This window comes from Miniopterus schreibersii, assembly GCF_964146895.1.
Source record: "Miniopterus schreibersii genome assembly, chromosome: 5".
NCBI lineage: Eukaryota > Metazoa > Chordata > Mammalia > Chiroptera > Miniopteridae > Miniopterus > Miniopterus schreibersii.
In genome coordinates, this window is record NC_138106.1 from 47,180,151 (window position 1) to 47,207,079 (window position 26,929).

A 26,929-nucleotide genomic window follows, 5' to 3' on the forward strand; every position below is an offset into this window, starting at 1 on the left:
CCCTTTATAAAGGGATGACAGCAGGCTCTGAAAAGCCCTCTGCATACATAAACCAAAAACCCAGCTTCCCCCACCCTTGTTCACTGATGCTTGAAATTGCTTTAGGAAGAGACAACAGCTTTCATCTCACAACTAAAGAAACCTTTGATGACCCTGGATGAACTCATTGATTTAGAGTAGTGCAGAGCACTGTATAAATGCATTGAAAGATTGGATGGTGCAATGGGCACCTTTTAAAAAAGGGGGTGTAAAGTGACAAAGGGTGTATCAGAGAAAGACGGCTTTTCTTGCCTCCTTGAGAACTTGAAAAAGAAAAACCTTAAAATCATTAGACCTGGAGTCCTATTTGGCTCTACTGCCAGCTGTTCCTCCATAGCCAAGTCACTCAAAGTTTTGAGCCTGTTTCCTATTTCTAAAGCGAAGGTAAATACCTACCTCCAGAGTCACTGTGAGACTTTGATGCCGTTCTACCCAGTGAATATTTTCCTTCTTTCCCTGTTGCTTCAGGCATCTCGAGCTCTATTCCTATCCACAGTAATTCCGCCCCCATTCTTAGCATTACAGAGAATAAGAGTGAGGAATCTGGAACCACACAAAGTGGGTTCAAATCCTAACTCTATCATTTGCTAACTGTGATCTTGGGCAAGTTACTTGACCACTCTGCTGTTTCTCATCTGTCCATGAAGATAATAATAGTACTTGCCTCATGGGGTGGTCATAAGGATTGAGTTAATATGTGCCATCACTTAGGAATCATCTGGCACACACACACACACACACACACACACACACACACACACACTGCAAGAAATGCTTGCTATTATTCCCAAGGGCTTCTCTTCACTTGTCCACCTTCCACCAGACAGAAGATCATTTTAAGCTCCTGCACATCGCTCTCTAATGGACGAAAGCCCACTGTACATTTGCACGCATCCCCCTAGGTTTCCTAACGCCCCCAGCCGCGTCCTCTAACCGCAAGGCCATCTGGTCCCCCCACCGCGAGCGAACCCGCAGAGCTGTTCTCGGTCTCTCCCAGCCCCGCCCCGACGGGACTTCGGCGGCGCAGCCTCCGCGGGGGGTGGGGCCCCGCGGGGAGGGGCGGGGCGGGGCGGAGGGCGGGACGGGCGGGAGGCTCTGTGACGCTGCGGCCCCGCCCCTCGGCCGTGGTTGCCAGGCAACGTAACCGGCATCGGGGTTGCCAGGCGAAGGCAAAGCGCTAACAAAGCCGGGTCTCGCTCCACCTCTCCTGTGGCCCCAAGCGGAGGCCGGTACCGCCCTTTCCCGCCCAAGCCCTGCTGCTTTCCCTCTGCCAAGGGTGCCAGGCACTGAATCTCTCCCCACACGTCCTGCCTGGTGCCGGACAGCTTGTTTGGGAGCGAGCCTCAGGTAGCAACCCCGAAGGGGAACTGGAGGTGGGGGGGGGGCGCTTGGAGCTCCCCGAAGGCTGCGTGGGTCTGAGGGAAGAGTCCTGCCCATGGGCACACCTGGGTTCTATCTACAGAGCCAGAGGAGGGGACGGTGATGTTTAGCAGAATAGGCCCATGGGTGATTATTGCTCTCTGCCCATGCTATACCTGTGTTTTTGTACCAAGAACTACTATTTTATGACTTCTACACAGAGGACAGTGATTTGGAAACAAAACAGAATCTGGGATCAGAACCCCCCACCCCACTGACTAGCCAAACCTCTTCTTTTTGGTCTGTAACGTGAATATAAGATTACCTAGGGAAGGACTGTCATGAGGACTAATGAGCTTGACTAGCACTTTTTAAACGGCTATCATTGATTCATTTTCCTAATATTTATTGAGCACTGACGGTATTCCGGGCACCAGGCTAGTCAGTGGGAATTCTATAGTGAACAGAAACTGAGCGTTCCTGCCCTCAAGTTTATAGTCCTTTGGGAGAGGCAGGTGTTAACGAAAGAATCATGCAAATAGTGTAAAATTAGAGCTAGATGCTGGCAAGGAAAGTTGGGCAAGTGGTGCTCTGAGAAGATATAATGAAACAGAGAACTCAGGGACAGCTGAGCTGAGATCTGAAGAACCTGTGAGGAGGGCATTCTAAGCAAGAGTAACTACGTGTCCAAAACCCACCACCACCTATCCCAAACCCAGACAAGTGCATGCAGTTGCCTGGTCTTGGGTTCCAAGAGCTGTTCATAGAAACTACCTCTGTTATTGTGGCGTCTGCAGCCTTTTATTCATGTAACTGGAGCCTCTCAGTTATAGAACTCAAGCCCTGTTTAGTCCCCACCAATAAAACCAAACGAGAAATTCCAGAAATAAACCTGTATTCCATATATGATAAGACCTATGTTCTTCAGCACTCAGCATGCATGTATTGGCCACAATTCCACATTGGGAAGGATATGAGATGTTTGGTTTTTTTAAGTTTGTTTTTTTAAATCCTCACCTGAGGATATTCTTTCCATTGCTTTTTCAGAGAGAGAGTGGAAGGGAGAGGGAGAGAGAGAGACATCAATGTGAGAGAAACACATTGATTGGTTGCCTCCCACACACACTCTGAAGGGGACTGAGCCTGCCACCAAGATATATGCCCCTGGCGGAAACTGAACCCAGGACCCTTCAGTCCGCAGGCCAATGCTCTAACCACTGAGCAAAACTGGCCAGGGCAAGAATATAAGTTTTAAAAAAAGGGATTTCTGTTGAATTTTAAGAGCTTGGGGGTGAGGAGGTTAGAATAGATCATTGAGGAGGGCCTACCATACTGAGAGCTTTAAGAATAGAAAAGAACGTTATAAAAACATCACAGTCATGGAATATTAAGATGATATGGACCTTTCCCCACTTCTTTTATCTGATGTGAACAAATGATCCATATTACTCCAAGGCATAAAAGTTGGGCTTTGGGCCTCTCCAACCTAAGGAGCCTATGATTCTACATCTCTGTGGCTCAAAAGTACACAGAACTCCTAAGAGTATATGGGAACATGGGAGGAGAATGTGACCTGCCCCTCCTTCAGTGCTCTCCATTTGTACTGTGGTGCCACCAGCTACCCAGTCATCCAAGATTGAAAAGTGGGGAGTCACCCTAAATTCTTCTCTCTCCTCATCCTCCTTCCTCAGCGGTTATCAAGTCCTGTAGCTCCTGTCTTTCCTACCCCTCCTCATTGCAACTGTTCTTCAAGGCAGTGATGCTCAAGAGTTGTTGCCAAAAGTGCTGCCGTATTCTCCTAACCAGATTCCCTTTAGCCCATCTACTCAGCTGTCAGTCAACGCATAGAGTCTGATAAAGAGAAAGAAATCATATAACAAGTTTAACATAGAAAGTTCAATATAAAGAATTTTTAATTATAATGGGATTGAAGTAATGGAAGATCGGTTAGTAAGACATAAAGAGATCTAAAGCATACACAGATACAAGAAGCAACCATGACCCTTGAGATAGATCACCCAAAAAAGAAACAACCTCCCAAGAGCTTCTTGCAGAGGTTGTGACCAAATCTCATTGGCAGAAAAATTGCTGAGGTGCCAGGGAGGCAAAAAAATCTACTGTCTGGGATGCCAGAGAAGCCACTCATGAAAAGGTCACTGACCCACTGGTTGCACTCTGCTACAAAGCTTCCCAAGAGAGGTGCCAGGGGGAGCTGGACACTGCTGGCTTCTGTGCACTGCAGCAGTCAGGCACTTAAGCAAACACATTCTGCAGATGCTGGAGAAGCTGTGCACTGCAGGATGCCAGCACTGGAGAAACCGCACACTCCTGCTCCTAGCTAAGGGTACACCTGTGGAACCCACAGAGAAGCCCTTCCTCTTCCATTATACCTCCAGCACCCCCTACAGAGGAAGATGAACATTATGCCCACTGACAAAATGAGAAATATTTTAAGGGCCTAGTTCTGTTTTTGCTGAGGAGGCAATGCAGGGTGAATTTGGAGCATAGAGGCACTAAATTGATGATGGGAGCATCAGGCTAACACCAAAATCTGATTGTATGACTCTAGTGCCTAAATTCTCTAGTGGCTCCCTATTGCATTTAATATAAAGTTTGAAAACCTTACTTACCATGACATACGGGGCCTATTTTATATTCTGATCATGGGCTATATATATGTTAAGCGTTAGGCCCAACCACTCTCCTTTTTTCCACTCTAGCCCCCCATAACTACTCATAGTTCCCTGAATTCACCATGTTCTCTGATACCTCCACACCTTTGTTAAGTATTCCTAGCCACAAAGAATTCCCTCCTACCTCTCATCAGTAAACAGATGCTTATTAAGTACCTGCTCTGTACCTGGCACTGTTCTGGGGTCTGGGAATACAGCAATGAACCAACCAGGCTTCCTCAAGTCTCTGTTCAAATATCATAATCCTTTGGGAAATATTTTCCTACCTCCTCCTCCTACCTTTGCATGAGTTAAATTCCTTATCTAGGAGTTGTTGACACTTAACATATCCTCTTTTAACCACTGATTTTCCTATCAGTCTCTTCCAATAGCCTATGAGCTCTCTGAGGGCCGGGTGTGTGACTCATGTATTTCTATAGCCCAGTATTCAGCACTATTCCTAATACACAGGTTTTGTCAGATTATTTGCCCAGGATCACATAATGAGTCAAAGATAGGCCCAGGACTAGAACCCTGGTCTCCTGCCTCACAGTAAGGAATGCTTCTTAACGAGAGCTTAATCCACCTTACGGAATTTATGAAGGACAGCGCCTGTGCTTTGTATTGGAAAAGACAAGTCAGTGTTGAATACTGTCAGGAATGGTAACAGAATAGGACAGAAACAAAGCCCTGATCTTATATTAAAAACTATGGTGCATTCACCCCTCAGAGCCCTTTTATACTTTGAGTTCCTGGATCATAGAAATGCTATAATGAAAAAAAGTAGGGAGGACAAGTAAATGGGTGAAAATGATGTGGGGATATTCTGACACTTGATTTTCTAAAAAATGAAGACTTTCCTATACTTATGAAAGATAAGGTTAAGCTGACCCCAAATTTGTATACCAGATTCCCAAATCAGAGGATGTACTTCATAGCTTTAGGGAACACAGTTCACATGGCTGTCTGTAAATAGAAGCCTTGGACTTGTGGACCATGATGTGAACATGGGGGAAATCATTGAAATACAAGCATGGCTAAGTTAAGGTAAAACAAGAGATTCACTTGTTAAATAATAAACGTGGAACTCATAACTTCCAGGAGGTATGATATACAAGCAATTTTGGGAATTTGCTATAACAGAATCACAAGCTCTACTAAAGAAAAGGGAGGGGTGGGGAACAAGGTCAGGTAGGAGTGCCCTTAACAATTTTGTTGTTGGCATCCAGACACTGATTTGGCTTGATCATGGATTGGCTCAGGATAAAAATTTAAAAAAAGATCCAGACTTCTGTGAAATAAAATTGAAGGGGAAAGATAATATAAACAAGACAAATTGTGGAGAGCTTGAAAGTCAGGCCATCATTTTGATAAGAAAAGAAATGAAGATGTGTAATTGCTTTATCCAGAGAGAGGCAGTATGTTATAGTGTAGAAAGAGCAGTGAGGTAGACCTGAGTTCTTGATTCAGCTCTAATATAAACTGTTACCTTGTGTCACTTATCTGTACATCAATTCTCTCATTTGTAAATTGAAGATATTGAACTGTATTGTAAGTCAGATTAAGCCCCTTCACATCCTTGTTTCTCTCTCTCTCCCTTCTTCTCTCTCTAAAATCAGTAAAACATATCTTCAGGTGAGGATTAATATATATATATATATATATATATATATATATATATATATTAAGAAATAGAATTGTATTGTGGGGAATGGCAACAATCTCTGCAAAAGCAGGAGTGGAGGAGCTAGGGGGTGGAGGTGGTGCAAGTTTGGAGTGTGCTGCACTGGATGATATTGTAAAGATTACTATTATAGTATTGTTTTATAAAATAAAAATGGAATGAGGCCTAAAGAATAACCTCCATCCAGATATGATTGCCAATTAAATGAAGCCTCCTTGACGTAAGCCTGTTTTTCTGGTTCTTTCTAACTCACTCCGTTTTAGAATCAGATGACCATCTTAAATCTTTTTATGCTTTGGTGTTTTATAGGTGTCAGAAACCTTAAAGACCCCTTCCCTCTACCAACCCCGGCAAGCAACATCAACTCTCTCGAGGGAATCCCAGCTCCTGTTTATAAACTAATACAAAGTTACATTGCTTTATCATGCTCCCTCAGTTAAAGAGTTAAGTGGTTAGCTAGATGTTCTTATTTCTTTCTCTTGGCTTCTGTTTTCTTTAGAAAGTCCCAGGTGTTTTTGGCCTGTGTGACATTCTATGAACTTTGCAATCAAAATTTCTCTGCAGTCAAAAGAAATTCATCTGCTTTGCAAATTTGTCTCAAACTTTCTTCCTGGCTTCTAATCATTACTTTAGTTGAGTAATTTAAATCAGAAGCTAATTATTCCCTTAACAACCAGTTTTTTTACAGTTCAGTTTCTAATGAACATTCCTTTTAAGTTATATAAATCTCTGAGCGGGAGAAAGGAGGGGGAAGAGTTACGGTGGCAGAAGAGGTGAGGAAAATAGAAAAGCAAGAATGGTGTATACCATCAAGAAAGATAAAGCCTCAGGAAGGACAGGACAGTCATGTTGAACAGGCTATTTTCCACTCAGGCTGTGTGTGTTTAAATCCTACTTCTTTCACTTATTAGTTACATGCCATTTCAGAAGTTTTGTTCTCTCTCTCAGTTCATCATTTGCAAAATACTGATAGTATAATCTACCTCATAAGGATATTTTGAGGTTTAAGTGAGAAAATACTTAACACAGTATCTGGTACAGATCAGAATTTAACAGATGTAATTGATGACTTTTAGGGAAACAATAGAATGGTGACAGCAGAAAAGATTGCAAGAGATTAAAGAAGAACTGAACATTGAGAAAAGACAATAGGTACCGAGAACTTACTAGGGTAGGGATTCTTTGGCGAAAAGTGATAAGAGAGCACAGAATAGTTGCCAGAAGAGGCAATGGGGTGAAGTAAAGATTTTGCTTAAGTCTAGTCTGTACTGAGCTAAGGTTATCATTGTTAGCGTCGTCATGTTCATTAGGGTTGGGCCATTTTTTTAGGCCAGTTTGCTGGGATTTGTCTAATATCTAGGTGTTTTTTGAGGAAGGGCTTTTCAGAATACCTAGACTCTTTCTCTACCAAAAAGCAGACAAAATCTTTAATCTGTTGTTTGTGCCTAGAGCTGTATAGCACGTATGGATCTTCATATTTTGTTTCAATTTGTCCTGGAACTTTTTTATATATATATATCTTTATTGATTTCAGAGAGAGAGGAAGGAGAGAGAGAGAGAGAGAGAGAGAGAGAGAGAGAGACAGCAATGATGTGAGAGTCATTGATGGGCTGCCTCCTGCACACCCCCGACTGGGGATTGAGCCCACAACCCCCAGCATGTGCCCTGACCGGGAATCGAACTGCGATCTCTGGGATCCTAGGTCGATGCTCAAACACTCAGCCATGCCGGCTGGGCAGTCCTGAGACTTTTTGAGTGAAATATACAGGTGTTCTCTTTTACAGTTAGAGTAGATAAGTAAAACCAGACACAATGGGTCTGGGCTATCTCTCACCACTTGAGCCAATTAAGCAGACACAAGATTGAATGGTATATGAGCGTTTGTTCCAATAATGCTGGCAGGATGGGAGAGCAGTTAGGTCATCCAGAAAAATCTGCTCTACCCACCCCCCATTAGCCAGTTGCTTATATTGGGTAGAAGGACAAAGATTACATCGGGAAGTGGGCAAAAGGAATAAGAATGGGTATAATGGTTTACAGGTTAAAGGAAATGTGGGCTGGGGGGTTTGCAAAAGGGTGGGGCACCTCAGGGACCCCTTTGTTTCAGGAACAAGGTTGTTATCTTTCTGCAATAAAAGGAGAATTGACCGCACTCCAGGGTAAACTCCCCTGCCCTGGGGCATACAACTCCCAGCCAGGTTAGAAAAAAAAGTGCTTTTTTTTTTTTTTTTCCCATTAGAACAGAACAATCACAGTTAACAGAACATTATCAATATTTCTTATAACTATAGCTAACAATCACAGTCAACAGAGCATGATCAACATCTCTGCTCCCCAACATAAGTACATACAGATGTAAAGAGAGATGTTCATCAAATGGCTGCTTAATGATTATTTTTATCTGGAAATAACCTAATGTCAAATAATAGAGGATTCACAGAGTAAATTTTTCTACTCTTATTTGGCCAATAAGAGTTACATGATGTGGAAGATGCTCATGATATGCTGTGGAGTAAATAAGCTGTTTTGCATGACCCCATTTTTATTTACACAAATATATATTTACATTGAGAAAATTCTGGACGGAAGGAGACAACCAATATTTGGGGGTGACATTGTCAGAAGATATATTTGTTTACTTCTTGTTGATCTCTCCTTTTTAAATGAATAAGTATTCTGTGTGTATTTTTATGTTAAAGGACAGTATTATTTACACTAACAAAAAGCAGGGGTTAGTGAACCACATTCTAACCTCTGAGTGGTGTAACTAAGAATGTATCTGCCTTGTGAGGTAGTGAGCTCCCCAGTATTGAGAGTGTCAAACAGGCTGGGTGCCCTCCTGTCCAGGATTCCCGTCATTCTGATTTAGAAATTCCCATTTTATTTATTTTTTTCTCTGCCAGTAGGTCAACCAATCCATGCCTCAGACCGATAAGCAAATATGCATTCCCCCGGAGCTGCCCGAATTGCTGAAGCAATTTACCAAAGCTGCCATTCGGACCCAGCCACAGGATCTCATCCAGTGGGCTGCCGAGTACGTATCTCTTTCTCACCTCCAGAACCCCCCCCCCCCCTTTGGAGGCAGAGCTGGGTGATGGAGGAGGGAAGGTCTGGGGAAACGGTGAGGAGGTTGTCATGGCTGCAGGCTGGGAGCCGGGACTGATTAGCATAATCTTGGTGACGCGCGGCTCTCGCAGCGCTTCCTCCACACGTAGATGCATCAAACTGGGTGAACATGAGACGCCCTAAAGAGAACCAGACCCTGCAACAGGAAACCAGGGCAATGGGCAAAGTGTCCTGGGGCAGTCAACAAGCTAGATTATCACACCGCGTCAGCACACTCACATTCGACTGCTTCCCCGCACCCCAGCCCCGCGTCCCAGGGGAACGGGAAGTTCAGAGTCCCCGAGCTCCGCCGGCCTAAGCCAGGCGTCCGCCGCGCCTCGTTCTCCGGCCTCGCCACTAGGTGGCAGGCGAGCACCTAGGGGAGGGCGGCGATCAGCGCCGGCGGGAGCTGTGGGACTCGCCCAAGCTCGTTCACTCCTTTCAGCAGACAGCTGCCTCCTTTGCTGTTAAAATTCGCTCTTGCCCCAAACACTGACCTTTTGTATTTTGTCACTGGGGAAATTGTTATTCTCTTTCGTGTTTCTTTCAACTGACTTGTCCACAGAGTACACATTACATTCTGGAGAAATGAGGCAAAGCAGGGGGCTGAGGGCTGGAGGGCACCTGGCCTGGCTGAAAACTGCACCTCAAAGGCCAGTGCCCTCTGTCGGGAGAGAGCCCCAGAGGCTGCTCAATGGAAGGAGTTTACACAATAGCTGCTGGCCCCCACTGAAACAGCCTCACACAGAAAGCCTCTCAGCTTTGAAATTGTCTTTTAGACAAAGTGCCTCCTTCAAACTGGGGAACTGGGACTTGGGGCAGGAGTTGGGAGCCAACCAGACCTCCAGACCTCCCGGGCCATTTTCAGGCTATTTTTTACTGTTTGAGGGCCTCCGTAGTGGCGTTTTAGCGGGAAAGGGGAGCCAGACAGGCTGCTGAGCCGGCTGGTGGGTTGGGGGAGGGAGAAGGCGAGGTCCAGTAGGTGTATTGAGCAGGTGGTGAGAAAGAGGGGTGGACGCCTTGAGAAGCCTCACAGTGGAATCTAAGAAGAGCCTTCCAGAGGTTCTGAGCCAGTGAGCCCATGCCCCTGGGTTGGGCCACAATGAAACTTTTACAAATGGGAGGAAAATAAGCCAATGGTGCTCATAAAAAGAGACAGAAATGGGGTTGTTTGCTAGTAATGAGGCCTGTTGTCCATTCTAAACATTATGTATTACCTCTAAGCTTGAGCTTCAGCTTCCGAAAACTAATTTCTTTAGGCATCTCAGGCAGACTTTTAAAATACTATACAACAGTTTAAAACCCCATTTTATTATTCTTGTGCTGCTGTTTTATAGCACGAAAAATGACATTTCTTAGTATTGTCCCTGACATTTATGTAAGAAAACACTCCACCGTTGTAGCCTGCTTGGTCCTGTACTGTATCCTGTGCTATAAATTTTCAGCTATCCATGAAGAGTCAGTTTGTAGTTCAACTGCAGTGAAAAGGGAGAGCATGACCTAAGAGCACTCTCCATCTGCTCGGACACTGAAAGGCTCTTAGCAGATGGTTTTATGTGACTTACAAATCTGCAGCATTTCAGAGCATAAAACTCCACAAAGTATTTCCAAGACAAAATATATATTTAATTCATCACAAGCAAGAATTTCCTGCATGTCACTGAAGAAATGTTTTTCTTATAGTTATTTTGGGGCTATGTCCCGCGGAGAGATACCTTCGGTGAGAGATCGTTCTGAGCCAGCCCCTTCCTCTAACTGGGCAGAGCTTACACCTGACCTGTTGAAGATCCTGCATTCTAGGGTAAGGGTCACACTGCAGCATCTAGCAGAAGGGCGGGGACAATGCCAAGGTGGGGCTGGTAGGGACAGAAACTCACCATCCCCCTACCAAGTCATCTGGTCACTCAGCATCATCCTATGGCTTATTAAACCAAGCACTGAAAGTAACTCTTCCCCGAGGGAAATAGGAATGATATTGAAATAGGCAGTAAACTGAGTTGTTGGTGGGGTTGTCCCAGGTTTCCCTGAGGCTGGCGGGATGTCCAGGGGCTCCATGCAATGCTAATCCTTTCTCTCCAGAAAGTGCAGGTCCACATCCCTTGACTGCATCTCCCTTACTGATCAAGATCATAAGATGAGGACAATCGCAGTTTGGGGAGGGGTCCATTGTAGTTCCCCGGTTATCCCAGGTGTGTGTGCACAAGGCCTAACTTTCAGGGTCACCCTGGCGCCCTCCACTGCCACATCGCCCTGGGCGCTGCTGGTGAATGGGTGGGGCAGTATGGTCTAGCACCATTAGGTGCTGCTTCAGGGTCCAGGACAGAGCAGTTGGGGGTGGTTCAGGACTGACTTAGCCAGGGGCTTAGCATTTCACTAGAATCAGAGGGCCTGGGAAAGTGTAGAAACAATTTACTGGGGCATCTGTACCTGTATTTCATTGTGGGCCAACACTGGCCATTTGTTCCCTTTTGCTCTTAACCACCCAGTGCCTTGTGCAGTGGACGTGGCAGAGATCTGGGGTAACTGGGACCAAACAACATGAAGCATCTAGACACGGACCCCATGTTATTCCTGGGAAAGATGAAGGGTGCATGTGAGGTCTAGTGCAAAGAACTGAAGTCTAGAGCAAAAGACTTAACAACTAGTTTTAGTTTCACCACTAAATTGGGTCTCGAACAGTCCTCTGCCCCTTGGTTTCATTTCAGGCTGCCCTATCTGCCTTATAGGGACAACCCAGGAATGAAACAACAGATAATAAAAGCATCAGAAAAAAATTAAAATATAATATAAATGTACATTTTTCTCATAATTCTGACATCTGAAGTTAAAATGATTAAATTATATCTTAGCATGTTCTTCACTGGCAAGGATAAGTGCCGATCTGAGTCCCTTTTATGCCATCTCTTACTGGGTGCTAGGAGAACTCAGGGCCTTTCTTGAGCAGGTATTTCTCAGGGCATGCTCCCATCCTGTCCGTCATTCTCTGTCCTGTGTCTGTCTCCTACCCTGCAGGTTGGTGGCCGACTGATTGTCCATGTCGATGAGCTGTCCCAGATGTGGAAGGTGCTGAGTCTCCCAACAGAGCTGTTTAGTAGCGTGATAAATGTGGGCCGCTTCACGGAAGAGATCGAGTGGCTGAAGTTTTTAGCCCTTGCTTGCAGCTCTCTTGGTGTTGTAAGTTAGCTTTAATGCTTTTTGTCCTTAAGGGAACGTCTCTGGGCCTGGAAGGGCAGTGCATCTGTATACATAGTTGACTCTCCAGGGCTGGTGATGAGTGTGCCTTTTCTTGTCCGCTCTCTCTCCTGTCTGAACTAGGTCATTTCTCAGCTCATCAACCAGAAGCAGGGGTTAGGAGGAAAGAGAGAGGACAACTGTCACCAGTGTCTGGGGAGAGGTTGACTAAAATGTGGCTTTTGGATTATTTATGAATTTCAATCATTGCACTTAAATGTATTTCCATCACCACTTTACTCCATCCATTCATCTTCCTAGAGATAACCAAGACCCAGCTGTGGAATAAGATTTGCTTACACTTGGGTTCCCATTACCTAGAAGATATGCATGAGAGACTGTTAAAAAGAGGTGCAACTTTATACAAAACTATTTGATAAGCGTAATTGTATAAAACTCAGAGATAAGAGAGCAAGGAAGGAGAGACAGGCTGCATCTACACTTATAGTCATGACATCATCATGGATGCAATATGCTCATACAAATGTATGCCTTTTCCAAATCTGACTTGGTTTAGACTGGAAAAGCCGTTTTCCTGTTTTAAAGAAAAAGATACTGCAACCAGTTCCTACATATATTTAAACACTGTAGGTGTCATCTTATATGTGACTCACTCTTGTTAAACACTGTTATAACTTGAATGAGAATTAATCAGAAACATGGGTTTTTAAAAAACAAACCCCTGAAATACATACAAGTTTAAAAGTTAATGAGAAAAGTATCGCCTCTGCCAAAACCAAATGGTATGGGAAGGTAGTTGGAATCCTTCAGCACATCTAAACACTATCTTTTTCTTTCTTTTCCAATATGCTTGAAATGCATATTTGACATTTTTGTTTCTGGGAAAAGGTACCAGAAATATTGTAGTCCACCTTTTCCCATGGGTTTCCCCTGCAGCTTTCATCATAATCATTTCTCTAGAGAGGAGGAGAGGAGAGGCCATTTGTGGTTTCTTTATGGCAACGTTATATAATGAATAAATAAATACTCTCTTCCCGAGAGGAGAGGAAGACGCAGCAGGGGCAGGTGAGTTACCACTCGGTACATCACGCTTCTGTGGAAACAGCCCCAAGCACTGGGGAAAATCACAGGAAGGGAAATAAAAAAATAAAAATTGACAATTTTATCAAAGTCTCACAGGGTGATGAATTTATTCAAACCACAGTCAGAGATGTTCGGGAGGTGGGGAGAATTATTTTATCTGTAGTTGATTATGATTTTCCTGATATACCCCACCCACAAAGGGTGAAGTAAGAAAATAAGTAGATTCTATCCAATTCAGGAATTTTCATCTGATGCAGTAACTGCAACAGCTTTAAGGTAAATTGTCCAGGCTCTCAGGTTTCTCCTCACTGCTCCTCTCTTTAAGATGACGGTAAATTGCCAGTTACTAAATAGTCACAGGGATGTGAATAAAACACTGCTTAGGGAATAGAGTCAGTAATACTGTAATAACTATGTAAAGTGTCGGGGGACTAGACTAATCGAGGGGATCACTCTGTAAATTATATAAATGTCTAACCACTATGCTGTACACCTGAAACTAATATAATATTGAATGTGAACTGTAATTGAAAAAAAATTTGTTTAATCAATTGACACACAAAAAAAGATAGCAGTTGAGTGTATTAGGAAAGGGGTGACTCTAGGACCTTAGAACACCCAGCTGAAGGGTTCCCCACATCCCCTGGTGCTGTCTGGAACCTCTGGTCTGCCTGGAAGTAAATACTCACCTTTCTGGTCGCTACCTGTTTGCAGCTTCAGTCTTTGGTCTCTCTCACAGCACAGTAGTCCCCACCGGCTCATCTGCCTTCTCGCTGGTACTCAGGACCTCCTTGAGTCCCTTCCAGATGGTCCTCATCTGCTCCCTGGCTTCGGTGGTCTACTTCACAGCCTCTCACCACCTTGTGAGATATCTGTGTCCCCTCCTAGTCCACATACCTCACAGGAACCAAGAGTGACTTTGGAAAGCCACATTCCAACCCTCCCTCTGTGTAGCTCACTGTCAGCTGCTTCGTTGACTTTGATGGCTGCCTCCCAAATTGGGGAGGGGCAACCACGAAGTGAATTGTATCTTTCTACCTCCCTGCTCAAATGATGAGGTTGGATGAGATGTTCCACGAGGTTCTTTCATTTCTAACACTCTGTGATTCTATTCTCACTTCTTTGTTTCCTCTGGGATACCCTGAAGCCTGGCCATGGATAACAGTGGGCCTCTCCAATTCTGGGAGGTCCTGGGGTGGATGACTTTGTCTTTCACCATTTCTATGGCAAAGGACATCCAGAAGTGAAGTCAGTCTGAAGGACTAGTCCATAAGTAAAGGGTGCTATGTGAATCCAGGAACCAATATTTTTCTACCCATTTGCTTCATATTAGACAATCGCTGGGAATGTAAATGTGAGGTGGTCAGGGTGTCGCCAGCTAGGGGAGGGTTTGCATTCTAGTTGATCCATATATCCGTAGAGGCAAGCCCCACAAATCCCTCTTTTCTTTTCCAACTCACCAGCCAGCCATGATCTCTGTGCCATTTAGAAAATCCAGTTCCCTCCTTGTGGAAGAGTCTAATGGCAGGAATTTTAGGTAGCGGGGACCTTTACTCCAGTCTTGAGCTCTCTGAGTCTACAGGCGTGATTCAAAATGCTATATGAGGACATGTATTCCTCTTCCCTTTCAGCACTCCCTTCTTCTAGAACAGACTTCACCACCTCCTGGTCCACTGAGACCAATTATATAAAAGAAGAGATTGTGTAATTGTGTTCACTGGAAGGAATGTCATATTTTGTTAGCAAATAAATTCACTTTCTGAGACTTTCACCTCTAAGTTTGAAAATGAGATTCATAACATGCCAAAAGACTGTCTTTGTGAAGTGGATCTCCATCTGACAGAAAAAAATCTGTGCATCAGAATTCAGATTTCTGTTTACTTTAGGTTTATTTAAGTTTACCAAAAAGCTCTAGTCCAGAGAGTTCGTTATCTATTCATCCATCTATTAAATCTTTTAAAATCTTCTGAGGGCAATAGAATTTGAAGGTTGTTTGAATGATCAGTAAAAGATGTTTGGGGTAGAAAACATCTATATTAGTTTGCTAGGGGTGCCATAACAAAATACCACAGACTGGGGGGCTTAAACAAGGGAAACTGATTTTCTGACGGTCTGGAGGCTGGAAATCTGAGATGGAGGTGTGTCTGGGGCCAGTCTCGTTTGACTTGCGAATGGACAGCGCCTCCCTCCCTCTTCCTGGTGGCTCCAGCGTGCAGGCGTTTCTCTCTTCTTATACGGCAGCGGACCATTGGGTTAGGGCCCGCTCTAATGACTTCATTTGACTTAATTACCTCTTCAAAGGCCCTATCTCTAAATGCGAGCTGGGGCTTCAACGTATGAACTTTGCGCAGACACAGTTCGTCTCATAACAGCACCTCAGTTTGGATGAGACCGTGGGAAGAGACCGGGAGAAGGGCAGTACAGGAGTAGGATTTTTTTGTTTGATTGTTGTTGTTGTTGTTGTTTAAGAGAAGCAGTGAGAACGAATGGAAAGCACAAAGTTCAGTGCACACATGCGTACAGATCTACCCAAACCAGTGTCACGCTGCGCTCGCGCCCACGCGCGCCTTTCTGCCCCACAGCCCCCTCCGCAGCCGCCTCCGTGGGGCTGCCTGGCGCGCGGCCGCCGTCAGGGCCCCGCGGCACTTTCTAGGCGAGGACTCCCAAGCGTGGGAAAGAGTAAATGGAAGTGGCCTGCTGCAAACCTGAACTTATTGACATCATGTAGTATATCATTTTAAAATTCATGTAAGTTGGCCCTAGCCGGTTTGGCTCAGTGGTTGGAGTGTCAGCCTGCAGACTAAAGGGTCCCGGGTTCAATTCCAGCCAACGGCAGGTACCTTGGTTGCAGACTCATCCCCTGCCCCGGTTGGGATTGGGGAGGCAACCAACCGATGCATCTGTCTCTCTCACATCGATGTTTCTCTCTTTCTCTCTCCCATTCCACTCTCTCTAAAAAAAGCAATGGAAAAAAATGTCCTAGAGTGAAAATTAAAAAACAAACAAATAAAAAAACCACAAACTCACATACGTTGAAGATTTTATTTCATAAAATAGCCATGTTTATAAATAAAACAAAATTTAAATATTAAATCAAGTATAATTAATTGATGCAAATAATGTCTAAATTACCTGCCATCAGGTAAAACTGCCACTCCAGGAAAGTGAGCCAAGTTTACTCAGCATCTTCATATACCTCCTGACTTATAGACTTAAATTCCTGGGTAACACACACCGTGGTTAAAGAAACTTCATCTAGATATTCATAATAGTCAGAGAGAGGAAGGGAGCAGAACAGCAAACAGGAGCTGCAGGGGAGAAAAAAGCTGGCCAGCCTCCTGGGGAGTTAGAGCAGCTGCTGCTTCTTGCACCCAGTTCACCACTTAGGGCTGAGTTTGCCCCTGACCCCTGGAGAGTATGTGAGGAGCATCTACACATCATGTTTTATTAAATCACCAAGATATATATGCTGACCTGTCTTGCTGACTCAGAGCTAAACAATCCTTTCTCTGAATCATTCCTCTATCCCATCATTTCACAACTATTTTGCTTATGAAATTTATTCATAGGGTAGGTGTATTTAAAAACAAAGATGTAAAACCTCAGTTCTGAGCATGATCCTTTAATGTTCAAGTTTCATTGTAAGGAGTGTTTGCTTCGGTAGCAACCCTTCCATTAAAATGTCTGCTGTTCATCGTCTACTAATCTTTCCCAGCAACTACAAGGCTAGCGTTATGCCATATAAAGTGCTGGGTGGTTCTGATTACATGGGTTCACATGTTTCAGAAGAACTGTTTTTTTTGTGATGCCACTTTTCCCAAATCTGGGATTCTTACCTCTCTCAGGGCATTACCCTTCTCCCCACCTCCTGTGTATTTGCTCCAAGCATCTCACTAGACTAATCCCCTCATCCCCTTGGAGAGAAGACTGGAGACCAGTAAGAATAAGAAATCATTTTAATTTTGTAGAATGCAAATCAAATTCTCCTCAAGTGACGTTCTGATTAAAATAATAAATATTTTAAAGTATTCAGCAGTTTATAAACTTAACTCCTTGAGAGTATCCCTCCAACATAGAAAGGAAAATTTTAAAAAAAGATACCCAGTAGACCAAGATTTTTTTATTTATTAAATAACATTTTGGTGTAAAAAATTCAGACTTGCCAGAATATTATATCTTAGCCACTTCATTTCATGAGAGCAAAAATGTTTGTTTTCTTTCTCACCTCTAAACTGACCTTAGGAATCTAGTCTGAAACAGTGACTCTCTCCTGATTTAATCTTATGGCTTTATAGACCATTTCCAAAACTCTCCAGATAGCGTGTGAAGTTTTGTCATGTGACAATGATAGCGGGCCTGCCCGGATCCCTTTCAGCACCTTCCAGTTTCTCTACACGTACATCGCAGAGGTGGACGGGGAGATCTCCGCATCGCACGTCAGCAGGATGCTGAACTACATCGAGCAGGAAGTGTAAGCAAACTACCCGCCGCAGGGGCAAGGACACCAGGGGAATGAATCTAGCAGGCCAAGGAATAGCGAGGTCACTGTACCCTACTGCTCTGGGAACAGAGAAGTATTGTGAAGAACAAGAGATAAGGACCCCAAAGGGAAGGGGATCGGGGAGGGGAAGGGCACAGGACGGGCCTCTGAGTGTTGCCAAGGCCAGCAGCACAGCATCACCTGGGCACCTGTTAGATGTGCAGTTTCTCAGGTTACACCCTGAACCCACCCAAACAGTAACTCGGGGGCAGGGCCCAGGCACCTGTGTCTTAGCCAGCCCTCCAGGTGACTGGGCAGCGTGCAGGTGTCACCAGTGGGGTAGGAGTGGTGGGGGAGGAGCAGGCAGTCAGGAGCTGAGAGAGAGAGAAGGTGGGAGCTGCAGCCGAGTTCATTTGGAGAGTTTATATATTCTTTCTGAAGATGGATTGTTAAATGGACTAACCCCAGATATACATTTTTCCCAAACAGAATTGGTCCTGATGGTTTAATCAAGGTGAATGACTTTACCCAAAACCCCAGGGTTCGGCTGGAGTAAAATCACAACTTTGGAATTTAAAGGAAGGTGCAAAGATGATTGTGCTTCAGAGTAGCTGAACCCCACACACCATCTGATGCCCATTTTCTTGTACAACCGGTTCGCACTAATAAACAATTAGGCAAACATATGGAATCAGAAGTGTGTGGAATTAAGACATAACATTATTGGAACAAAACACATTAACAGAAGATTAGTTTTCCTCCCACGCGGACACTGAGTAAAAGTGGCTGAGGAAGCATGGATAGAAAATGCATCTCAAGGCAACACCAGACTGCTAGATTTTCAAAGGTAGAATGTTAACCAGATGCATTTTTGATGTTTTGTGACTGGTAGGCATAGCTTGGACGAGTATCTTTTACACGGTCAATCCATGTTTTACCAGTTAACTTGTCCATTTGTTGGTACTGTTCTAGTCATTCACTCACTCACTCGCCAGTATTTACTGAGGTGGGCTATATGCCAGGAATAGGGTTGCCTGGTAAAACACAGGACACTGGTTAAATCTGAATTTTAGATAAACAATATTTTCATTTTCCCCCCCTACACTTGGCAACCCTAGGCAGGAACTATGCTGGCTTCTGGGCATCTACAAATAAATCACATCTGAATTCTGCCCTCAAGGAGCTCACAGTTTAACACTAAGATAAGACATGAACTTAAATCACTTTAATGCAGATAGCCCTGAGAGGCACTAATGGAGTATTTCAGAGATCTGTATTAAGGTCAATGTCAACAGATTTTTCTGACACCATATACAGATGGAATGGGACCCTCTTGGGAAAATCCCCTGCATGAGCTTAAGACTGGCTAACAAGGTCATAGAAAGGTTTTTCTTTCTCCCATGAAACAGATGAGATTAACAGGCCTTGTGGTTATTGTTCTTAAGGCCAGGTGTGCCAAGGTTGTTGGGTCCCTTCTAATTGTAATACTATCCCCTCTTAAAAGTTATTTTTGTATAAAAATCATACTAGCTTGCTTTTTTATACATATATCTCTCTACTGAATTATGGAGAAATTTGTCTACTAGTGTCTAAATAAGGAAAAGAAGATTGTGATGGGATATCACCATAGGCTCTTGATTTTGAGCTAGAGTAAAACAATAACAAGAGCTGAAACATATTCTATAGCCATGGTCATCTGGCTACACCTGCAGGGGCATGGCAACAACTAAACCTCCTTGTTGTCTGTCATCTTAGCCAAAGTGGCCCATCATTTATATCCCCTCTGAGACCTTGGGCTGTTTGAAAAGGCTGAAACACTGCAGGTGAACCTGACAGTGTAAGTAATCCAGATGAGAGAATGAATGAAATCCTTTAACCTACCTTGGTCTCTAAGTTTCTCTTTCACTGCTCTTTAAGAATTTGAATATGATCTTGCCTGGGAGTGAAGGAGAGCAAAGGGAACAACCCCAATTTGAAAGACCCTAAGACCCCAAATTAGTTCATAACCATAATAAAAGCAATGTTTCCGGGGCAGTGTTTCTTCTAAGCCCCACACGCTCATCAGACACCCAGTCTCTACAGCCCACCTTCCAAACCTGCTTCAGCAGCCACCCCGAGGGTGGAAAACAGCTTTGCTCTCAACCTGCACTATGCTGTATTAACAATATTATAAATATACTATTGATAATAGTCAACATTTATTAAGCACTCACTATGTACGAGCCACAGTGCACAATACTTCACATGCATTCTCAAATATCTTTGAATGCTCAGGTAGGAAGTCATAGGTGCTCACAATAAGCATATGGGTTGGGGCACCACCAACATCTGCTGAAATGCCTTACAGAGATTTTAATGAAACAAATTTTTAGCATACTAATCACTGTCATTTCTCAACTTGTGTCAGGAACAACTCCATAGCGACTGCAGGGCAATAATTAACTGACACTGTACTGTATTAAAATCATACCTGATCCTCAAACCTGGCACATTGTCCCAAACCAACTCTTTCTTCCTTGTAATGAGATCATTCCAAAGAGGCTCTTTTAGTCCTTGCAGCCCTTAGACCCTTGTCAGACCCATCTCACTAGCTTTCCTATCATGACCAAAAATATCTGAATCCTAGCGTGACCCAAGTTAAGCTGTCAAACTGAGGCCTCTGTAACATATGGTTTGTATTTCTCCTTTAAAAAGAAAAACATTCAGGAAGCAATAAAATCAGGATTTTATAAAGAAAAAGAAGTGGGCTCTTTATTTCCTAAATTAAGCTATTTTGATTAAAGTGAAGACTGCAGATACATTGAAAGCTTCAGTGGGAAATGCAAAGATTATGGTTCAATTCCATTTTCTCTGTGCTCCATGTCTTTTCTCTCCTTGATGCTGTTCAGTCAGGCACCTCACTATCCCTAGTTAACCAACAACTTCCAAGATAATCAGGGCCCTGCAACAGGAGCTGGACACCCAAGTGTGAAAAGCTGGTTTTGAATTAGGTAAAAATAGGATTCTTAACCTGCAATCCTTGGAGAGGCTCCTGAATGCTTCTAATAACTATATATATATAATATATTATACATATATAGTTATGTGCACATTAGCATTTTTCTGAGGAAGAAACAAAGCTTTTTAGCAAATTCTCAGATTTGTATATGATATCAAAAGGTTTAAGAACCGTTAGGTTAGAAATAATTCCAAAGACACCAAACGACTTGAGGAAAAGCAACAGGGCAGTCTCATATCTTTCCAAGCATATCGGAGTGTATGCTCCCAACATTTACTTTATTATCCATAATACAGCTTCTTACTTTTTGAATCTTGTATCCTGACTATAAATCTTAACTGTGTTTTTAATTTAGATTTTCATATACTTTGCAACTTTGATTGTTTCCTATAAATTGGAACATAGTTATATATGAACAGAGACTTTCACACTTCAGAGGTGAAGCAATTGGAAAAGCCAGTTGGAAATGCACTAAATTATAAAACATGGCCTCGACCAAGCAGAGTCACTAACTATGATGCTAGAAGGACCTAAATATCCATATCAGGCTCAGAGGGGTGAGTTCTGGATAATCCTGAGTCTCAGAGTGTTCAAATGGCTAACAGCCCCAATATGTCAAAGCAGTCCAAACACTGGTTGGTTCATCTATTTACTTGACAGTTTAAAAATTCCTACTACCTGCAAGACATTGTGCTATGTATTGGGATACTATACTAAGATAAGGTCCCTGCTTTCATAGAGACTAAATTCTACTTGGGAAGATAGGCATTAAACAACTAATCACACAAGTGAAAAGTGGTGGTATAAAATCCTGGTATAGGGGCACATGACCTAGTTTACAGGAGTGGGATAGAGAGGTGGAAGGAAAGGCTTTCTTAAGGAAGTAACCTGAAAGTGAACTCAGGAGCCTACGGCTTCAGTTCCCCCAGATGACTCAGAAATGTGTATCTGTAACCCATACCTCTCCACCAACCTCCAAACTCAACTGTCCAGTAGCCTTCTTGATATCTAGTGGATGACTCCAAAGCATCCCTAATCAATATGCCCCCAAATGATTTCCTAGTTTACATTTTTCATAATAAAACATTGGGGGAAATTAGTTCATAAACTCCCCTACAAAATATAGATCTCTCCCATCACTCATCCAGATACAAAACATAGAAACCAGGGTCAATGTAAAGACCTCCCAAATCGTCACCAAGTCTTGTTCATTTTATCTTCTATACAAAAGCACGTCTGTCCTCTTTATCTTCCCTCACCCCACCCTCCACTCCCAGCTACCGACATATTTCCTCTGGACGATATGGTGACTTTCTATGAGTCTCAATATGGTAGAAAAAAGAAGACACCCTCAGCCAAGATTTTAAAGATAATTTAAAAATAAACAAGAATGTATATGAGGAGGCCAACAAGGAGTGTTGACCATCCTTTTACGACAAAAACCACTCAGCAAACTAGAAATAGAAGGAAACTACTTCTGCATAATAGCCATATATGAGAACCCCACAATGAAAGTCACATTCACTGGTGAAAGACTGAAAACTTTTCCTCAACAATCAGTAACACGGCAAGAAGGCTTGCTTTTGCCATTTCCATTCAACACAGTACTGGAAGTTCCAGCCAGACCAATTAAGCAAGAAAAAGAAACAATAAGTATTCAAATTGGAAAGAAAGAAGTAAAAATTATCTTTATTGACAGACTTTATGATCTTACATGTAGAAAACCCTAAAGATTCCAACAAAAAATTGTTAGAACTGATAAATGCAACAAAGTAGCAGAATACAAATTCAACACATAAAAATTAGTTGCATTTCTAGGCAACTAACAACGAACAACTTGAAGAGGAAATTAAGAAAATAATTCTATTCACAGTGGTACCTAAAAATAAAATACTTAGGAGTTAACGTAATCAAGGAAGTTAAAGACTTGTACAATGAAAACTTCAAAACAATGATGAAATTAAAGAAGACAAATAAATGCAAGCACATCCCATGTTCATGGATTGAAATACTTATTAAGATGTCAATGCTATTCAAAGTGTTTATAGTTCAATCCCTATCACATTCCCAATGATGGTTTTTGCAGAGATAGAAAAACTTATCCTGAAATTCATATAAAATCTCAAGAAACCCTAATCAAAGCAATCTTAAAAGGGAAGAACAAAGCTGGAGAATTCACACTTTCTGATTTCAAACTTACTACAAGCTACGTTAATAAAAATAGCATGGTACTGGCATAAAGGCAGACATATAAACAAAAGGAATAGGTAAAGAGCCCAGAAATAAACCCTCACATATATGGTGAAATGATTTTTGACAAGAGTGCCAATAACATTAAATAGGAAAAGGACAGTCTTTCAACAAATGATGCTGGGAAAATGGATATCCACATGCAACAGAATAAAATTAGACCCTTACCTAACACCATATGCAAAAATGAACTAAAAATGGATCAAACATCCAAATATCAGACTTAAAATTATAAAAATATTAGAAGGAAAATATAGCAAAAGCTTCATGACATTAAATTTTCCAGGTATTACTTGGATATGACACTAAAGATGCAAAAGGCAAAATGGACAAATTAGAAACCATGAAAATAAAAAACTTTGTACATCAAAAGACAATATCAGCAGAGTAAAACAGCAACCAACAGCCCGGGTTGCTGTGAATCAGTTGGTTGGGCATGGTCCTGTGCACCGAAAGGTTGCAGGTTCGATTCCCCGTCAGGGCACATGTCCAGGTTTTGGGCTCGATCCCCTGTTGGACACATGCAGGAGACAGTGGATCTGTGCTTCACTCTGGAATCAATGTTTCTCTCTCTCCCTCTCCTTTCCTCTCTAAAGATCAATAAAAATATTTTTTAAAAAAAGTAATCAACAGAATGGAAGAAAATATTTGCAAATCATATATCTAAAAGATTAATCTCCAGAATATGCAGAAAACTCAACAACAAAAATATAAACAACCCAATTAAAAAATGAGAAAAGGATTCGAATAAACATTTCTCCAAAGAAGATATGCAAGTGGCCAATAAGCACATGAAAAAATGGTCATCACTAATCATCAGGGAAATAGACATCAAAATTACAATGACACCACCTCACACCCATTAGGATGGCTACTATAAAAAAGAACGCAGCAGAAAATTAAAAGTGTTGGCAAGGATATGGAGAAATTCGAACACTTATGCACTGTTGATGGGAATGTAAAATGGTACAGCCATTGTGAAAAAGGGTATGATGGTTCCTCAAAAATAAAAAATGGAATTACCATATGATCCAGTAATTCTGGCTATATACCCAAAATAATTGAAAGTAGGTTCTAGAAGAGACATTGGTATATCCGTTCATAGCAGCAATATTCATAGTAGTTAAAATGTGAAAGCAACCCAAGTGCACATCAACAGATATATGGATAAACAAAGTGTGGCATAAACATAAAATGAAATATTACTTAGCCTTCAAAAAAGGAAATTTTGACACATGCTACACCATGAATAAACCTTGAAGACAAGTGAAATAAGCCAGCCACAAAAGGACAAATACTGTATGTTCCCCCTTATGTGGGGCACTCAGTAGTCAAAATCATGGAGACTAAAGTAAAATTGTGGTTGCCAGACACTTGCAGGGAAGAGAGGGGATGTGAGTAGAATGAAAGTTATTGTTTAATGGGTATAGAGTTTCAGTTTTACAAGAATGAAAGAGTTCTGGAGATGGGTGGATGGCGGTGCTGATTGCACAACATTATGAATGTATTTAATACCAAAGAATTGTACTTAAAAATGGTTAAGATGGTAAATTTTATGTTTGTGTATTTTATTTACCACAATAAAAAAGTTGGGGGGGGGGTGCAAAACAAAAAGAAAAACCGAACAAACCCAGAAACTGTGATCTTAGAAACAAAAGTGGAAAAAAAACCACACACCCCAACAAACAATGTAAGTGGGAACATAAAATTCCAAACAGTGGGGAGATGGAACACCAGGCAGCCATTGTGTAATTATAGATTAATGAGAAACAATGTTGATGAGATACTGACAGAAAACACTCCTTACAGTTATATGTATTGTATTGTTGCTATATATATATATTTAAGAATAGTTTATTGATTTTTAGAGAGAGAGAGAGAGAGAAACATCATGTGAAAGTGCAAAGTGCAGCATGGAGACCAGCAACCTCCTGCAACCCTCTCAACTGCCCTAACCTGGGCTTGTGTCCCTGACGAGAACTGAATGACCAACCTCCTGGTGTACCAGAGGATGCCCAACTAACTGAGCCACATGGGCCAGGGCTGTTGCAGTATATTTATACATGTATACACAGTTAGAAAAGTCTAGAATGGAATGCAAACTGTTAAGAGTGGTATTCCCTGGGTAGTGGGATTATATGGGTGATTTTTATTTCTTGCTCATCTGTATTTTCTGAAATAAGCATGTATTTAAACAATCAGTATCAGTTTTTAAAAATCATGTCAACTAAGAAAAAATCCAATTTCAGGTGAATATATTAAACACATTATAGGAGAGGGATGAAGGAAGGGAGAGGTTTCACAGTCTCATCTAATTCAAGACTAAATTTATTAATATCCAGTTTCCCAAAATCACTCAGTATGGGTGTGCAATATATTGGGGGACAGATTTTAGTTTCTGAGGTGTTTTGCTGTGTTTTTTAAAAATTGCAATCGAGACTTTCGAGACATTGCTCTTTTTCCTATTTAGTGAAATGGAATAAATTAACTTGAAACATTAGCCCCAAACTCAATGCCTTAAAAACTGAAGACTGCCCCGCCGGAGTGGCTGTTGTCCTGTGCTCCCAAAAGGTTGCCGGTTCCATCCAGGTCAGGGCACATACCTGGGTCGCGGGTTCGATCCCGGGTTGCGGCACGTACCAAAGGCAACCCATGGTTGTTTCTCTCCCTCTCTCTCCCCCTTCTTCTAAGCATGTCCTCTGGTGAGGATAAAGAAAAATCCCCAAACCAAAGACTAATTTCCATTAAAAGTCATGCTTTGGTAAGAACAGTGTGTCATTCTTTAACAGTAATTACCTAGACTTAAGAGTACTACGCATGGAAAACCAGAATCCCAACTTTCAGGTAATGAGCACCATTCTGAGGTCAAGGCTCACAGTGAATAATTTTGAAATTGCCATTATTATTACGCAAAGATAGCAAGGCCGAGGATTGATTTTTATTGACTATCAATTAGAAAATCATTCAAAATGGCACACAAGACACAGAGCTAAAAGAGACAAAACCCAAGAGCCCAGGACAATTCTTTCTCCAACCTGTGCACCCTCTTCCCGCGTCCCTTCCTCTAGCCCCGTTGAGTCTTTGCTGTCACTTCCCACAGCTGATGCAGGGCGGCGATCCTCCACCAGAAGCCCTCGCAGTAGGACCCCGAACTCAGATCTCCCACGTTCAGCGGAACCGGGTTGCTCTCAGCCGGGTGACTAGACTCCTCGCCCCGCCCCTTCCGGCCCCGCCCTCCCCGCTGGGGCCCCTCCTTGGCCCCGCCCCGTCCGCCGGAGCGAACGGAGCCCGGAGCCTGGAGAGGTCTATTGCGCAAGCCCAGTGCGCCGGGCTGTGAGACAGAGAGGCCTCGGCGGCGCTCGGGAGACGATGAGGCGCGACATTCCGCGGGCTTCTTCCCGGAAGCGGAAGCCCGGGGGGCGGGCCAAGGGCGGCCGGGAGTCCACGGCGGTTAATTCCTTTTACCGCCTGGCTTTGTTTCCTTCGGCCTGGGCTTCTCTGAGGCTGCGAGAGATGGTTAGATCCGGGTCTCGACCGGGCCAGGTGAGGGCCGTGGACCTGAGGCTTCCATTGTGGGGGCGGAGAGGGACTGAAGGGGGGTTCTCGGGCCGGGAGAAGTGCAAAATTGTGAGAAGAAAAAAAAAAAAGCGCGGCCGCCTTAAAAATGCTGGGAAAGAGGAGTGGGGGAGACACCTAATCCTAACATCCTAACAGCCGCTCCGGGCATAGATGTACATTCTGTGTTAATCGTTGTCCTCCAGACCAATGGCTTTAGTGTAGGGCCCGGGTTCGAGTTCGGCCTCCGCCGTCGGGTCGGTGACTTCACCTCTCCGAGCCTCGGTACGTTGTTGCAGCAAATCCGGGATCTCGGCTCTTCCACCCAGTGCCGCCTTTAGCTGGCCTTTCGTCACAATTGCTGGTATTTGAGTAGTAGTTGAAGCCTCCTAGGCCGTGTCACTGCCTTTAGCCTTACCCCTCTAAAAGGCACAGCCTCGTTGTAATTAAATGACTGTCTTTTCTGCTTACAATATGACACTGGAGCACTTCTTTTTCAAGATAGAATCTCA

At 43.1% G+C, this 26,929-nt stretch overlaps 2 protein-coding genes across 6 annotated transcripts in view; both read left to right on the forward strand.

Moving 5' to 3' along the window:
• The first annotated feature begins 1,172 nt into the window (after positions 1–1,172).
• ROPN1 (rhophilin associated tail protein 1) lies at positions 1,173–20,344 on the forward strand. 2 transcript variants are annotated; one of them, XM_081138177.1, is made up of 6 exons: positions 1,173–1,386; positions 8,661–8,788; positions 10,543–10,660; positions 11,872–12,033; positions 17,430–17,605; positions 18,104–20,344. In XM_081138177.1, the coding sequence occupies exons 2-6, from the start codon at positions 8,673–8,675 to the stop codon at positions 18,168–18,170; spliced, it is 639 nt and encodes a 212-aa protein (XP_080994303.1). In that variant the 5' UTR covers positions 1,173–1,386; positions 8,661–8,672; the 3' UTR covers positions 18,171–20,344. The 2 variants fall into 2 exon arrangements, with proteins under 2 accessions (XP_080994303.1, XP_080994304.1); XM_081138178.1 differs by having other exon boundaries at positions 1,201–1,386; positions 8,658–8,788.
• A 5,918-nt stretch (positions 20,345–26,262) lies between these two features.
• The window catches only part of CCDC14 (coiled-coil domain containing 14), a 39,793-nt gene continuing 39,126 nt past the window's right edge, over positions 26,263–26,929 (forward strand). Inside the window, exon 1 of one of the 4 annotated variants that reach the window (XM_081138275.1) lies at positions 26,263–26,405. In XM_081138275.1, coding sequence (XP_080994401.1) covers positions 26,376–26,405 — 30 coding nt within the window. In that variant the 5' untranslated portion in view covers positions 26,263–26,375. The remainder of the gene's footprint in view (positions 26,406–26,929) is intronic. The other 3 variants (XM_081138277.1, XM_081138278.1, XM_081138276.1) reach the window with 3 other exon arrangements.

What these genes read in the sequence shown, in the direction of transcription:
- ROPN1 (XM_081138177.1), top strand. Translation starts at nt 8,673, where the DNA reads ATGCCTCAGACCGATAAGCAAATATGCATTCCCCCGGAGCTGCCCGAA. An exon ending in CTCATCCAGTGGGCTGCCGA is followed by an intron (nt 8,789 to 10,542) that starts GTACGTATCTCT and finishes TTTTTCTTATAG; the next exon opens with TTATTTTGGGGCTATGTCCC. An exon ending in TGAAGATCCTGCATTCTAGG is followed by an intron (nt 10,661 to 11,871) that starts GTAAGGGTCACA and finishes CCTACCCTGCAG; the next exon opens with GTTGGTGGCCGACTGATTGT.